The 15,919-nt window shown below is 38.6% G+C and overlaps 2 protein-coding genes across 6 annotated transcripts in view; both read left to right on the top strand.

Annotated features, from left to right (window-relative positions):
* ptpn13 (protein tyrosine phosphatase non-receptor type 13) overlaps nucleotides 1-4,343 on the top strand; it is a 46,986-nt gene extending 42,643 nt beyond the window's left edge. For 3 of the 5 annotated variants that reach the window (XM_014987378.2, XM_014987382.2, XM_014987380.2), the window contains 11 exons: nucleotides 67-232; nucleotides 323-409; nucleotides 499-593; nucleotides 678-733; nucleotides 826-926; nucleotides 1,034-1,182; nucleotides 1,535-1,625; nucleotides 1,716-2,053; nucleotides 2,133-2,348; nucleotides 2,432-2,494; nucleotides 2,587-4,343. In XM_014987378.2, the coding sequence (XP_014842864.2) occupies nucleotides 67-232; nucleotides 323-409; nucleotides 499-593; nucleotides 678-733; nucleotides 826-926; nucleotides 1,034-1,182; nucleotides 1,535-1,625; nucleotides 1,716-2,053; nucleotides 2,133-2,348; nucleotides 2,432-2,494; nucleotides 2,587-2,664 (1,440 nt within the window). In that variant the 3' untranslated portion in view covers nucleotides 2,665-4,343. The remainder of the gene's footprint in view (nucleotides 1-66; nucleotides 233-322; nucleotides 410-498; nucleotides 594-677; nucleotides 734-825; nucleotides 927-1,033; nucleotides 1,183-1,534; nucleotides 1,626-1,715; nucleotides 2,054-2,132; nucleotides 2,349-2,431; nucleotides 2,495-2,586) is intronic. The other 2 variants (XM_014987379.2, XM_014987384.2) reach the window with 1 other exon arrangement.
* A 1,671-nt stretch (nucleotides 4,344-6,014) lies between these two features.
* sdad1 (SDA1 domain containing 1) lies at nucleotides 6,015-15,278 on the top strand. The gene is made up of 22 exons (XM_014987375.2): nucleotides 6,015-6,251; nucleotides 6,330-6,434; nucleotides 6,518-6,616; nucleotides 6,744-6,854; nucleotides 10,708-10,779; nucleotides 10,868-10,968; nucleotides 11,051-11,108; nucleotides 11,191-11,265; nucleotides 11,379-11,480; nucleotides 11,730-11,799; nucleotides 11,891-11,994; nucleotides 12,084-12,141; nucleotides 12,217-12,275; nucleotides 12,356-12,432; nucleotides 13,003-13,100; nucleotides 13,201-13,277; nucleotides 13,491-13,614; nucleotides 13,735-13,826; nucleotides 13,911-14,098; nucleotides 14,574-14,658; nucleotides 14,769-14,930; nucleotides 15,054-15,278. Exons 1-22 carry the CDS (start codon nucleotides 6,162-6,164, stop codon nucleotides 15,099-15,101), a joined length of 2,055 nt encoding a protein of 684 aa, XP_014842861.2. The 5' UTR covers nucleotides 6,015-6,161; the 3' UTR covers nucleotides 15,102-15,278.
* Nucleotides 15,279-15,919: the final 641 nt, after the last annotated feature.

Genomic DNA, 15,919 nt, shown 5'->3' with positions numbered 1-15,919 from the left:
GCCTCAAACACAACATGCAGCCTTTTTTGATGGTTTTAATATGGCCGACTGTCTTTCATCTTCCAGGTGAATGATGACCTGATGACTAATATCTCCCACACCAAAGCTGTCACTACCATTCGAAAATCTAAAGGCCTGGTGCATCTGATTGTTTCAAGACCACCTGACCAGAACCCAAACACATATCTGGCCTATCTACCTATAAACTCTGACAACTGTAATGGTAACACAGGTACAAGTCAGGGCTTCAGTTCTGCTCTTCAGGTTTTTATTAACAGCTGCTAAACTTGAATTTAAATTTTGTTTTTTTAATCGTTTTTAGATCTGAGTGAGGATAGTGGAGTGACCACTAAGCTTCGGATGTTGGTTGAACAGAAATCCACCAACGTCCCTACTATACCGCCAATAGGTACTGTAGATGAAACAATAGAACAAATGAACTCGGAGGGTAAAAAAACTGAAAATTCCCCTCTTAATGTTTCTAATCTTCCTTGACAGACTACGACGATGGTCCTCTGGAGGAGAAGAAAGACACGGAGCTTTCAGAGGACACGGACTGTGATGGATGCTCTTTACCTGAAGACTCTCCTGTGGTACAAATTCAACATCAAACTTAATAAAACTCAGCCATTAAAATGTTTCTTTATTGTTAAATTGCTCGTTTCTAATTCATGCAGAGTTCTCGGAAAGCAACGTGGCAAGAAGAGAGCGCCGACAACCCAAGGAATGAAAAGTACGAGTTTGGATTTGGATGTAAACTTTAGCAAAATGAAGGTTGTGTTGCCATGTTTTCTGAAATGCGTGCACCGTTTCTGCTCGAAACAGCAGCTACCTGCAGATGAGTGCAGTGCAGCCAGACGATGAAGACTTCACATGGGGAAGTGATGAGCTCCCCATTGAAAAGATCAGCTCCCAGTCAACAGATGGTAGAGTTTAATTTTTTTTTTTAAATAAATGAAACTTGGGATTTGATTGGTTTCAGGAAGGAGAGCTGAATGATTTAGTTTTGGATGTATCTTTTTATTTCGCACAGACAAGTCAATCATCACTAAGGACGAGCTGACCACTTTACCCCTCGTCAGAGTGGTTCCCGGTGGCCAGTACACAGGAACTAATCTCCACTCTAAAGTCCGTGTGATAAAGGGGCTCCTGGACCAGAAAATCCCACTGCAAGAATTTGAAGTAAGTTTGGATCTAAATGCCTGTAGTAGCTGGTACAGGAGCTGTTTTAAGGAATATAGGGGGTTCGTCTATTGGCCGGAAGAATGTGGGATTTCATTCTTTAACACGGTCAGTTATTCTTCTAGTACTTTAATTTCCTCCACCAAACCAGAAATATGTTTCTGTTTATGAAGATCTAACTGCAAATATATTTTTGTCTACTCTAATTTGGAATCCTCTCATTTTCCCAATTATCACACCTCGCAAGTTTAGAGATGTTCACCCCGAGTTTTAGTAAAGCACAACAAATGATTTTTGATTAAAAAAAATAAATAAATGTGAAAACATTAGTTTTTATCTTTCTATCTGTTAGAATCTTCAGAATCTACAGCCGCTTGATGACTGCTTAGTCGGTCAGACCAAGGAGAACAAGAAGAAGAACCGCTACAAGAACATTATTCCATGTAAGAAAAGCATCGCAGCTTTTTCCACTTGTTTTTTTTTTTTTTTTTTTTTTCAATTAAAACTAATAACACTAAACTCGTATCTTCTAGTTGACACAACTCGTGTGGTTATTGGCAAAGATGGCGGATACATCAACGCCAACTTCATCAACATGCAAGTGAAGAACGAGCACTTCAAGTACATCGCCTGTCAGGGACCTCTGCCCACCACGCTGGGCGACTTTTGGCAGATGGTGTGGGAGCAGAATGCCAACGTGATAGCCATGATGACTCAGGAGATCGAGAGCGGCAAAGTGAAATGTCAGCGGTACTGGCCGGACACGCCGAGGACGGCGGAGATGGTGGACGACAGGTTGCAGATAACGCTCGTCAAAGACCAGCACCTGGACCACTTTGTCATTCGCCTCATTGAGGTCAAAGATGTCCAGGTGAGCGTGATTTTTATGCTGATTTACGTCTCAGGCAGATTAAGTGGGACCTTCAACATCCGTGTGTTTCTCTTTTAAGACTAATGAGACGAAGCTTGTAACTCACCTGAACTACACCGGATGGCCTGACCACGGAACGCCCTCTCAACCCGAGCATCTGCTCACATTTATTTCCTACATGAGACACATTCATCGATCAGGACCCATCATCACACACTGCAGCGCAGGCATCGGTCGCTCAGGGGCCCTCATCTGCATCGACGTGGTTCTGGGCCTCATAAGTAAAGACGCAGACGTGAGTGTGCAAAGTTTTGTTCATGGGGCAGGTTTATTTCATTAGTGTAATCTAATAAAAAAAATATTTTTTTTTTCCTTTAGTTTGATATTTCAGATGTTGTGCGAAATATGAGACTTCAGCGACATGGAATGATCCAGACAGAGGTGATTATCTCTGATGTATTTAGTAGCTGAATTTGTTATATTTTTCTCTACGATGTTTAGCTCATCTTTCACTGCTTGTTTTGTTTTTATAGGAGCAGTACATTTTCTGCTATCAAGTGGCTCTCTATGTCCTCAGATGCCTTAAAGCAGAAGAAAACATCTCAGGATAGCAACCATATCTTCTAGATCCTGGGTGACTAGTCGGAGCAAAGCAGAACAAGTCAATACAGGCAAAAATGGCCAAATTACACTACTTTTTAATGCCTTTATCTATTCCCCCTCGCCCCCTTGAGAATAAATCATTTAAGAAGTATATTTTCTATTTTTGCTTTTTGTTCTCTGTAGCTGCTGCTCTTTTTCACTGCATTTATGCAAGCTGCTGATTGTATTTCCTATCAAACAAGAGAACGTTAATGTTTTATTTTTCCTTTAGATTTTTTTTTTATTATTATTGATGATGAAATGATTTTATATTTTATGTGGAACATTTATGTGTATTTTGATGCTTGAACTGGCCTTGACAGAATACTGTGTCAGTATTTGCTATGTAAATCTATTATACAGTTATTACATACTGCCTGAGGCAAATGATAAACTGAAAGTGTACATATTATTAATCTATGGAAAAATTAAACTGGATGTGTTTGAAATATTATGTAGAGGGAAATTTCTTTTAAATAAGATCAAATATTAAAAGTTTTATTTTGTCTTCTCGTATTTTATTGTTGAGCATTTTACAGCTGTTTCGGTTGCATTCATGCCATGTAATACGATTGCAGTCACACTCCAAGCTTCAATCGTTTGATCCTTAAACACGACTCTAGCGGATAGCACGCTCCCAAAATGTCAGAAGAAGAAACGTTGCTGTATTTACTCTGTTTGTTTGCTTCATCTCTGCGACATAGATGCCATAAAAGTGACTGCATTCTAAAAAAAAAAGTGTTATATGGGCTGAACTTGGTATGTTGTGCTCTATTGAAATGTTATTGTTCGACTTCAAGTTTACACAATAAACCTTTTTGAGTCTGAAGACTATGAATGATGCACATTGCGACCTTCACAATGCAACAGACTTTATGCATCATTGAGATGCATTCTACACATATTTCTTTGATCTAGTTTTGTATATTTTAAGGCATTTTAAACCTATATACCAGATTGCAATCATTCGAACATTTTAGTTCAGACAGTAGCTGACGACTTCTACCACTATGTGGTGCCAAAATATGGATTTTTTTAATTTTTTTTTTATCTTTAAGCTAATTGGAAGCATTTATTCTGGCATATTTTGTAATATTTGGAAATTACAGTGCACAGAGTTCCTCTGTAGTCTGGAAATGTATGGAATATAATTTTATTTTCCAAGTGTTCAAATGTGTTGAAAACATTTGTATTTCTTTGCATTATTCTTATTTCTTATTTTGTGGTCTGAAAGTTGTCCTTCCTTTGTTCCTCAGAGTTCCTGTCATTTTTCTTTTCTCCCTTCATTCCTGTCTAGTTCTTTCTGCATTTCTTCCTTGTGTCCTACCCTCTTCTATCCAGTCTTAGTTTCTTCTGTCCTTTTTTGAGCCCTTTGTCCTACTTTCTTTCCTGCCTTGTTTCCTACCTGCTCTCCTTTGTTCCCTCCTTCTATTTTCTTGTTTATTGCATAATGTATATTTCTAGGCCTGTATGTTGTTGGCATATTTACTACAAATTTATAGTGAACTGTAGTATTTCATATAAGTCTATGCAAATGATTTGAAATTGAGAAAATTAGGTCCAGAAAAGTGGATTTTTTTTCATGAAAAGTATGTAGGAATCCTGTATGCTAATGCGTATTAAGAACAATAAAACTTGTTGCTAAAAATGTTGGCTAATATTCACTGATATGGCCATTTGTTGAAGGGTTCCATATAACTCTGCTTTACCTTCAGTTTTCTAATTTATTTTTTCTGTTCAACAATGGAGGACTTACCAGTACATTAAGTCTAAGTTGGGTGTAAAAAAAAATCTGGCTTAGTGTTTTGAAGCTACAAAAGAATGCATAGGGATTCTAATTTTAGCAATATTTATTCAATTCAATTACTACTTTTTGGATGAGTGCAAAAATCAACAATATTGTATCTGCTCAGACTGTAAACTATTTTCTGTTATATATATATATATATATATATATTCTGTTTGAAATACACTCTTGGACACATATTTATGTATGTAGATATGGATATGTAGTACTTTTGCAGAATTGTTACAGAATACTTTAGATCAAAACTTATTCAAAGTCCTAAATCCAATGAAGTCGCTGTGGTGGGCAGGAAATTGCTTTTCAACAAATACCCACCATCCAATTTCAAAAGTCTGAGCTGTTTCAAAATGAGTGGGGCAGAAATGTCAGTATTTATATGTCCAAAGCTGATTGAGATGGAGGTGAAAAGTTTCTTAGACTTAATTGTAAAAATAAATCTTTTACAAAGTTCTCACTCATGCGGGACATTAAAAATATTTGCTTCTGTCTACTGCCTCACTCTAAAAACATTTTATTCAACTGATAAAGATTTTCTCTCTCATTTGTCAACATTTATGGAAACCATATCCTCATCACAATAAAGCCTTGGAGAGATCTGGATAGTCAAAAACTTAGATGCTTATAGTTGAGCCGCATTGCCTCCTTGTGGCTAAATATTTAAATCAGAGCAAAACTAAAACACAGCCTACTTATTTAAATCCTCCTTTGCTTTCATAGTATAATTGATAATTTCATGAGCAGAAGCTACTTTGTAAAACTTTTTAATTTAGCATAAGAAAAAAATGGTTTCATTAAAATGTTTACAGATATGTTTAATTTTGTATGTAAATCCGTCAAATTTGGGCAAGTGAATTTGTAATATAATAGCTTAAAGTAGAAATCCACGCTCCTACTTTTCCTAATTAGACTAAGGAAAAACAACAACAATCACACTAAAATAATATATGGATCATCCATAGATTATGCACAGGCTAGTTTATGGATCAAAATCCATCAGGAAGAATGTATAATGTTGATAGTTAGACTAACTGGAGTCAATAAAATTTTTGTACAACATTCACTATAAAAGAACTTTATTTACTTATGAAAATAAGTACATTTTCATAAGTAAATATGAATGAAAATAAGTAAATAACTCCATGTAAAACATTTAAAACAGTGATTTGGGACTTCACTTTCAACACACTCAAAACACAGAACAGGCAGCAACAATCTCAAGGTTGCAAACACTGTCAATTTGAACGATATATTGAAATCTGATTGTTCTAAAGTTCTCTAAAATATGACACAATGCGAAAAAAAAAAAAAGAATCACTACTGTCCCATTATTTTTTGGAACACGGGTCATTATTTCATTATCTTCTCCATTATCTCATTATCATCTCCATAGCAACACAGTTAGTTTGACTAGAAATAATCTCACTATTGATTTAAAAAAGTTTCGAGGAATGTATTTTCGGTTATGTGATATAACTGTTGTCAATAATCTGTCCAGTAAACGGGAAGCGGAAATGACGAGGGCGTAGACGGACGTGACGTCGGCCCCCGTGTTTTGTATGTAATGGCAGCGTACACATTGGCCACGCTTGCCTCATAAAAATAGTTTTTTTTTCCTCCTCCTTAATTTTTGACGCGTCTTGGTTTGAACAATCTGTGGTCATGCCGGGGAGGCAAAGCAACAAATTACCCAACAACCTGCCGCAACTTCAGAATCTCATAAAGAGAGACCCGCAGTCGTATGTCGATGAGGTAGGTGCTGGGAGAAAGCACACCACCATGGGTTAAAGTTGTGTGGTGATCGCTTTTAATGCTTCTCTTCTGCTCCAGTTTCTCCAGCAGCACCGCCATTATCAGTCCAATGTGGAGATCTTCAGGCTGCAGCCTGACAAAGCCAACAAGGACCTGGCGGAGCTGGTCATGTTCCTGTCTCAGGTATCCCAGCAGCATTCACTGTGAGACAACGTGGACAGCAGAGAGTGGGTAGAAATGTGTTGAAATGTCTCCCTGCTCTTCAGGTGGCTCACTGCTACACGCAGCAGCTGTCCACATTCCCCCGGGACCTGTCTGAGTTATTAAGGAGCTACCACACTATCATAGAGCCAGAACTGCGAATGGTGAGAGGCCTTTAAAAAAAAAAAATAATAATAATAATAATAAAAAACATGATGTGCAGCATCATGGGATTTTAAGATGTACAAAGATTTTAACTTGTTGTTGATGGCGTCCTTTTGCTCTTGTCAGACTTTCTGCAAGGCGCTGATTCTTCTGCGGAATAAGGATCTGATCGACCCCACGATCCTCCTGGAGCTCTTCTTTGAGCTGCTGCGGTGTCATGATAAACTTCTCAGGAAGGTCAGCATGGAAAATATCAACACACCCGTCAAAGCTCTTCACGTTTTTCATTACTGCGACGATGTTGTTTATGTGGTAGACCAACCAGGAGTGGGCAATATGGCCATAAAGTTATAGCCATCCTATTGTGGTACAGTTGTAATAACAACTAGAAAATTCCGCAGAAATTTTGAGGGGCATGCCAAACTGTGCCCGTCGCTTTTTAATCAAGCCTTCTGATGCAAAAAATTAGCATTAATGCTAAAGAAAGCTGCAATGTAGTCAATAACCTGTGGTGAGTCAGAAACATGTTGACTAAACTGCACCTGTACCATTCAGTATGTTGAAATTAATGCATAAGCCAAAATGCTAATATTAGCGTGAAGACTAATATTCATGTAGGATGTGTGGCATCACTAGCATGTTTTCTGTCATTGATTTACTCCATTCAGTATACTGAACATCGCTAATAAGTAAGAAAATTATCTAATAGCTACCTTTAGGGAAAAGGCTAATGCTAATGGGGGCAGTAAAATGCTAAACTTGTGCTAATGTTAATGAACTGCCTTGCGCAGCAAGGCAGTTCACTATCCTGAGGAAAAGAAATTTGAAAAAAGCTGAATATTATTGCAACGCCTATGGCGTTGCACTAGCATGAGAGGAATATGCAGACTTTTATTTTGAAACTTTCAGTAGGCTTCATTTTAACCACCACACCAATTCAATGTGTAACAGTAGTTTGTTTAAACATTTCACATAAAGCCCAAAGCTGATGTGAAAAATATCAAGGCTTTTATTTTGAAATTTTCATTTTAATTGACCACAGCAATAAAACGTGTAACAGTGGTTGGGTTAATCCAACTATATAATGCCCAAAACAGCAAGTAGTTCTAAATGCCAGTTCAGCCCTAATCTGTGGTATCTGAGAGTTCCGCCATGTTGTAGTTCTGACCTTCAGTCATTGTAGTTCTAAAGAGCAGCTCAACTATCATGTTAGTGAGACACACAGGGAGAGACAGAATTCTAACTGTTTGAAGCAGTTAGTTTTTCTGATCAAAGCGGCTTACTGTTCAGCATCCATAAGAGCAATCCGAAAACTTTTTGAAGCATATAAGATGGCAGCGATTTAAATCTGTAGTTCTCTCTGCACTAACCTGAGAGAAAAACATAATAAAGGCCTGAGAGGAATATTCAGGCTTTTATTTTGAAATTTTCAGTAAGCTTCATTTTAAATGGCCACACTAATCCCATGTCTAACAGTGGTTGGGTTAAACCAGTTCATATATAATGCCCAGAACATTCTGCCCTGTCTGTAGTTATAACATTCTGCTCACCTTCTTTCTGTAATAAGTCAGAGTTCCACCATTATTTACTTCTTAACTGCCAGCTCAGCCCTCCTTTGTAATGATTGAGGGTTCCACCATGTTGACCTTCCGACCTTCTGCTCAGGCCTCTGTAGTAAAGTGTTCCATCGTGTTTAGAACTACAAAGATGGTGTTTTTGTAGTCCTAAGGAGCAGCTCTGCTTTTCTGTGTTCTGTTGCTATAGTGATCAAGCCTCCCCCTGTGTTTCTCCAGACAGGGGGAGAAACAATTCTATCTGTTTGAGCCAGCCAGTTTCACTCCCAAAAGCTGTCCGAACAACTCCTTTCCATTCGGGAACCGTGATACGTATTCGAAAAGCGTTTGAAGCATATGAGAGGGCTATTTGTCGTCTCATTTAGTACCGCGATTCATATCTGTAGCTCATTCACAGTAATTGCAATGATGAGAGAAAAATGGTGTGCGCAGAGCTCAGAACTTTTTGCAGAAATGTATCTAAAAAGAGCAATTACATGATGTAAAAATTGTCAAGGCTTTTATTTTGAAAATTTTCAATAAGCTTCATTTGAAATTGCCACACTAATTTCATGTGTAATAGTGATCAGGTTAAATCAGTTATATAATGTTCAAAGCACAAGTAGTTTATAATACCAGCCAACTCCTCCTCTGTAATAATTGAGTGTTCCGCCATGTTGTAGTTCTGACATGCTGCTCAGGCCTCTGTTTTAACTGAGTCTTGGCCATAGATAGAACTACAGTTATGGCAGTTATGGCTGCTGGTTTGTAGTCCAAACCAGCAGATCTGCCTTTCTCTGGATTCTGTTGCTATAGCGATTGGCCCTCAGCCAACTGCTGTGTGTGTGAGACAGAAAGCTGGGGAAGGATTTCAATCTTAGAGACCCATGACATGCTAATGTTAATGAACTGCCTTGCTGCGCAAGGCAGTTCACTATCCTGAGAAAACAAACACAAAAAAAGATTTATATTATTGCACTGCCTATGGCAGTGCACTTTCGTGAGTGGAATTTGCAGAGTCTTATTTTGAAACTTTCAGTAAACGTCATTTTCATAACCAATGTGTAACAGTGGTTTGGTTAATCTACCTGTCTAATGCCAAAAACAGGAGGTAGTTCTAACTGCCAGCTCAGCCCTCCTCTGTTCCACCATGTTGTAGTTCTGACCTTCTGCTCTGCCCTCTGTATTAAAGTGTTCCACCTTATTTAGAACTACAGAGTCTTTGTAGTCCAAACCAGCAGCTGTGCCTTCCACTGTATTCTGTTGCTATAGTGATGAAACTGCCCTGCGTGTGTGTCAGACTTATCTATCTTTATGAGACACCCAGTCAGTTTTAATGAAAAAAGCAGTCCGAACAACTGCTTCCCGTTCAGGATCCGTAAGGCCGATCCAAAAACCGTTTGAAGCATATGAGAGGGCTATTTGTCGTCTCATTTAGTACCGCGATTCATATCTGTAGCTCATTCACAGTAATTGCAGTGATGAGAGAAAAATGGTGTGTGCTGAGCTCAAAACTTTTTCAGAAATGTATGTAAAACCCTGGGGAGGAGCGTCAGTTAGTCCTGTCCCAAAACTTTGCTCCGAAGCACCTGGACCGAAAACCGTAAGCCCTAGGGAAATTTTGAAAACATTTTACCGGAGCAGGCATACGTATCAATGTCATGACCGACTTTAATACCGATAGAGCAATTTTTGCACCCATGAGAGCGATTTCAAAATGATTTTGGGGTCAAAATTCCACTCTTTTTCTCACTCTAAAAAAGCGGCAGTTGGTGTCAGTTACACTCTGCGTTTCGGCAGTTGGAAATTTCGCTCGTTTTTCACTTTTTATGTCGCCGTCGTAACTCCGATCCCCAATAAAAATAATAGCTCCCTTCTCGGCATCAAGCCGCACGATTTGATACCACTTTTGTGGGGGTACACGCAGAGGTACGAGCCGCATTAAAGGTGATGGAAGAAAAATAAATAATCTATAATAAAGAGACATTCTATTAGGTGAAGAACAATAGGTGCCTGCCATGCAATGCATGGAGGCAGTGACTGACCTGCGAGACATTCTATTAGGTGAAGAACAATAGGTGCCTGCCATGCAATGCAGGCACCTATTGCAGGTCAGTCACTGCTCTCCTTATGCATTGCTAATGGCATGCCCCAATAAAAGTAACAGTGATAGCTATATATTACTTCTTTTTTTAGGGAACTGTCTGGCTGTGACTGCATGGCGTAGTGCTTACAGCCCCACAAACACAAATACTACTCTTGAAAAACATACCCATTTGTAATATGCTTCTTTAGGATAGCAGTGATTTTTTAATCATTCAAATTCATTGATTTTTTTTTTTAATACTCCCATTAAATAAACAGTGGGGAAGAAATGTAAAAATAACAACCCCTACAATGGAAAAAAATAAATCTTACGTTTAAAAAAATGTACCACCATAAATGATAAACGATGCGATAGATGCCCACCCCTCAGACTAACATGAGTAATGCATATGTGTGAAATGGAAATGTATATATATTTTTTTTATCCTCAGACTCTTTACACACACATCGTGACAGATATCAAAAACATCAACGCAAAGCACAAAAACAACAAGATCAACACGGTAAGTTGAGTGTATCTGAGTCTGTGTCAATTTTCTCTGATCATCCAGCTTAAAGTGATCATCCCTGTTGTATTGTGCTTCATTACAGACCCTGCAGAACTTTATGTACACAATGCTGAGAGACAGTAACCCCATAGCGGCCAAGATCTCCTTAGACGTCATGGCTGAGCTTTACAAGAGGAACATATGGTGGGTTTCATATAAGATCCGTGAAACCCGGACGTTCCTTGTGAATTGCTGTGTCTCATAACCTGATTGTATTCCTACTCAGGAATGATGCCAAAACGGTTAACGTCATTACAACGGCATGCTTCTCCAAGGTGACAAAGGTAGGCTTTTCATTTAGGGGCAAGGAATACATTTCACAATCTGTACCGAGAAATAAATAAACATGACGTGCCTCTCCGCTAGATTATTGTCGGAGGCCTAAAGTTCTTCCTGGGCAAAGACGAAGATGAAAAAAACGAGAGCGATTCGGAATCCGAGGCAAGTTTGACACACGAGGTGGTCACCTGTGCAGGTGAGACCGTCTCTGAAGCCTCAAAGTAAAAAAAAAAAAAAAAATCTCTTTTTTTCTTTTTTTTTTTTTTTTTTTTTAGAACGAAGGTACATCTGCAAGAGACCTGATGGTGAAATACTCGACAGGCAAAAAAAACACCAAAAACAAGAAGAAGCTGGAAAAAGCGATGAAAGTCCTCAAGGTAGCAGTGTCGTGAAAACACAGAAGCACGTATTATATCTTTGCTCTTCAGTCAGGACAATTCTCATTCAAAATACTCAGCATTGATGTGCACCTTGTGTACTATGCAACTATGAGTGCTTCCATTTTAAGTTGGAATAAACACAGGGGTGTCCTAATTTAATCCTGACCACAAACATGCGTTTCATTTACACATGTTGTTGCCGTTTGACTGTTAATTTGGTGTCATTTTTTTCTAAACTCCCTGCAGAAACATAAGAAAAAGAAGAAGCCCGAAGTCTTCAATTTTTCGGCGATCCACCTCATTCACGATCCTCAAGGTACGCTCGCCTACTGTCTCTGTACTCTTATGCACTGATTGGCGTTCTAGTTTACCGAGCGGCTAACCATCAAGTCAATCTTTTGATCAAGATTTCTCAGAGAAGCTCTTGAAGCAGCTGGAAAGCTCCAAGGAGCGCTTTGAGGTGAAGATTATGATGATGGAGCTCATCTCTCGTCTGGTCGGAATCCATGAGGTCGGTTTCGTTTTCGATTCAGCGCGTCTCCGACATCTTATGAAATGACAAATATCAGTGTAATCACTTTTACTGTTTGGCTTCTGCAGCTCTTCCTCTTCAATTTCTACCCCTTCATCCAGAGGTTTCTGCAGCCGCATCAGAGGGGTAAGTGTCGCTCGGTGTCAAGCTGCGCTTCGTTTTTCGGGGATTTTTCGTAACGGTGCGCTGCGGTCTCTGCAGAGGTTACAAAGATTCTGCTGTGTGCTGCCCAGGCTTCGCACCAGCTGGTTCCACCTGAGGTACGTCCTAATCTCACGCTGCGATTTACAAAGATTACACATCAGGGTGTGAGATTGTTTGTGTGTGCTGCTTCCTGCAGGTCATTGAGCCTGTGATCATGACTATCGCCAACAACTTTGTGACAGACAGGAACTCTGGGGAGGTCATGACTGTCGGGTAAGAAGTTAATAAATGCTCAAATAATGTCCTTTTTCACCTCTTTGTGGACAACTCTGTTAAACTGTCAGGTTTTTGTGATGCAAAAAATAAAATGAATAAATAAAATTAGACGATGTTTAGTCTAATTTCCTCCATATTTATATTTACGTATTTCCTGAACAGTTAGCTAAGTCATAACTAATCCTAAAGGGAAAAATAATTTTAGTTGTTTGGTTTTAGCTTTAAGTATGCACCCCTTAAAGTAAAAGTATGTAACTTATATATATATATATATATATATATATATATATATATATATATATATATATATATATATATATATATATATATATTTTTTTTTTTTTTTTTTTTTTTTTTTTTTTACATATGAGACAGATAATCTGTGAAAAGATTAAGTCCTCTGCCTTCTCCCAGTTCTCCCAGTGCTGTCTAGAAGCAACCAATGAGGTCTTAGCGATGTCAGTCATCTCTGATATGCTTTGCCATAGTTTTAATTTAAGGATGCACACAGTAATGCACCAAGCTTATTGACACATTTGAGAGATGGATCATATTTGCACTTTTTAGCATCAACGCCATCAGAGAGGTGGCAGGCCGCTGCCCTCTCGCCATCAATGAGGATCTGCTGCAGGACTTGGCTCAGTACAAGACCCACAAGGACAAGAGTGAGCAGATTTTCTTCTATTTATTTATGAAATTGTTTTGTTTTGTTTTTTTTAATACAATTTCCTATTCTATTCACACTGTCTTATGCTGCATTTTCAGATGTAATGATGTCTGCCAGAGGATTGATTCAACTGTTCAGAAATCTCAATCCACAGTTGCTGCACAAAAAGGACAGGGTGAGCTCATTAAGTGTGTCAAACCCTGACGCTCATTAGCCCAATACAGTGTACTCAGTAAGGAACAAGAGGGACAACACAACATCACATTGAATTTATAATGCATGCTAAAAAAAAAAAATAAGTTGGAAAACTTGTTCCATTGCTGCTTTTTCAGCTCTTAGCCCTAAAAATAAGTTGAGTATCTATAACAAAATCAAATCTGTTGTGTAGGGGAGGCCAACAGAAGCCTCCACAGAGGCCAAAATAAAAGACTATGGAGAGCTTGAGGCTAAAGACTACATTCCCGGAGCTGAGGTCCTGGAGGTGGAGGAGGAAAACAAAGAGGAAGAGGAAGGTCAGCTGCTGTTGCACTCAGGAACTAGTGGTTAATATAGAAATGGCATCCAGTGTTGTCCTGCACACGCTTGAGAGATTTTTGATTTTACCGGCGATGTTGTTCCCTACAATTCATCAGATGGTTGGGAGAGCGCTAGCATCAGTGACGACGACGAGGACGGAGAGTGGGTTGACGTTCACCACTCATCTGATGAAGACGCAGGAGAAGTGGTGAGAAGTGGGACACACAACCAGTCAGGCTGCAGAAACCTGGCGATTTGAATTCATTTTAAGCACTTCCGACATTTCTCCAAGGCTGAGAAACTCCAGAGTATTCCGGCTGAAGAGAGAAAAGTGAAGGCAGCGGCGGTCAGTGGCAGCCGGCTCCTCACTCAGGACGACTTCAAGAAAATCCGCCTGGCCCAAATGGCAAAGGAGGTCAACGCTGCTCCAGGGAAGGGTCAGAAGAGGAAAATGGCAGACAGTGACAATGAAGAGGATAAGTGAGTAACACAAAGCAGAACAATATTTAAGTTCTGCCTTTTAAAATTTTGTATCTGACTTAAAATCTTTTTTGTTTTTTGACCTTCTGATAACAGATTTTAACCTAGTTCTGTTCAAGAATCTCAATAATATACAAAGAAAATAAACAGCATTCAACAGAGTTCTGTCTAACCTTCTTACTTTGAGTCTTGATCCGTTTTTTTTTTTTTTTTTATATATTAGGATTTTATATTCACACTGTGTGAGAAAACCATTACTGTAAAGCAGGGTTTTATAATAATCTATAAAATGATCTTGATTTTACGTATTGAAGAAAAAAATATTATTTTAGAGTTTATCATCTGTTTGCTGTTAACATGTGGATTTACTAACCTAGATTTGTTTTTGTTTTTTTTGTTTCTTTTTGCAGCTCAGAAAACAACAGAGCAAAAATATTGAAATATTTTTTTTTTCTCTTTTTCGTCAACATTTCAGAGGGGAGCTGCTGACGCTGAGACACATCGAGAAACTGCACAAAAAACCAAAATCAGACAAAGAAACCCGACTTGCAACAGCCATGGTAACGTCTTACGCCTGCTTTCAAATTTTACACCGAATCCGGAGTAACTGGATTACTCCGGATTCAATAAGCAGTTATCGATGACCACTAAAGGTACGTTTGCTGTCTAGGCCGGACGAACGGATCGAAAGGAATTTATGAAGAAGCGGACCAAGCTGAACCCGCATGCCAGCACCAGCAACAAGGAAAAGAGGAGGAAGAAGAACTTCATGATGATGAGACACAGTCAGAACGTCAGAACAAAAGGCAAACGCTCCTTCAGAGAGAAACAGGTAGCTCAAAATATATATAATTTTTTATTTCACTATGGCTAAATCACCTGTTTTGGCTGGAAGGAGAGAAATATTTTGACTTTTGGAATTGCAATTATTATTATTATTTTTTTTTTCATCCAGCTCGCGCTCCAGGCCGCCCTCCTGAAGAAGAAGAAGCAGTACAAGTAGGACAAGCAGGAGGCGCTCATGCTGGCTCCGACGGCCATCACAGAAATGTACCTTCGACTGGGTCAAATAATATTGTACATCCGTTAAATGGCATGTTAACTTTCTATTTTCATGTATTTGTGTGCAAATGTACATTATCTTACACTCTTTTGAAATAAATAACCAAATTGCTGTTGATGTTTTGTGACTTAATTTTTTGAACATCCCAAATTGTAATTATAAAGAAAAAGTTTTTGCAAAGATGTTACATGTACAGAAACAGTAATGATTGTTGCTTCCTTCAGTATCCTCCTTTTCATGCGAGTGTAATTCAGGTTAGTTTCATGACCTCGTTTCAGGTTTCCTCATTTTTACAATCGCTCGCAGGAATTTGCAGACACAACTCGGATATACTGTAAAGACTTATGCCAAGGTGCAAAAATGTTAATGTGTAATTTTATGAGACTTTATTGCGCAAGTCAACTATGTATGTAATTACATTTTAACTTTGGGTTTTAGTGCTCTGTACAGGAAGTCCTGTTAGGCAGACTCAGTTATTTAAATGTCAAGATGAACTACTGACAGAATATAACTGGTACTCTGGTTCAAAGTTGAATTTAGCACCGTTTTATCCACTGATTTCTCAGTGATACCAATTTTGTTTTATATTTCAGAGAGAAACTTAACAATGACAAATTACTTTGGGATTTGGAGATATTCATGGTCCAATAAAATTCAATGAGTTAAAATAAAATGCCTTCAATAAAATGTCAAATAATTATTTTTACTATAATAATTGTCTTGTTAAGCCTTTTTGTGAAATCGGGGGAGGACAGGGA

The sequence above is a fragment of the Poecilia mexicana genome, unplaced genomic scaffold (assembly GCF_051168715.1).
Source record: "Poecilia mexicana isolate PSO_F unplaced genomic scaffold, ASM5116871v1 scaffold_12, whole genome shotgun sequence".
In the NCBI taxonomy this organism is placed as follows: Eukaryota; Metazoa; Chordata; class Actinopteri; order Cyprinodontiformes; family Poeciliidae; genus Poecilia; species Poecilia mexicana.
This window is presented reverse-complemented; position numbering and strand designations above follow the sequence as displayed.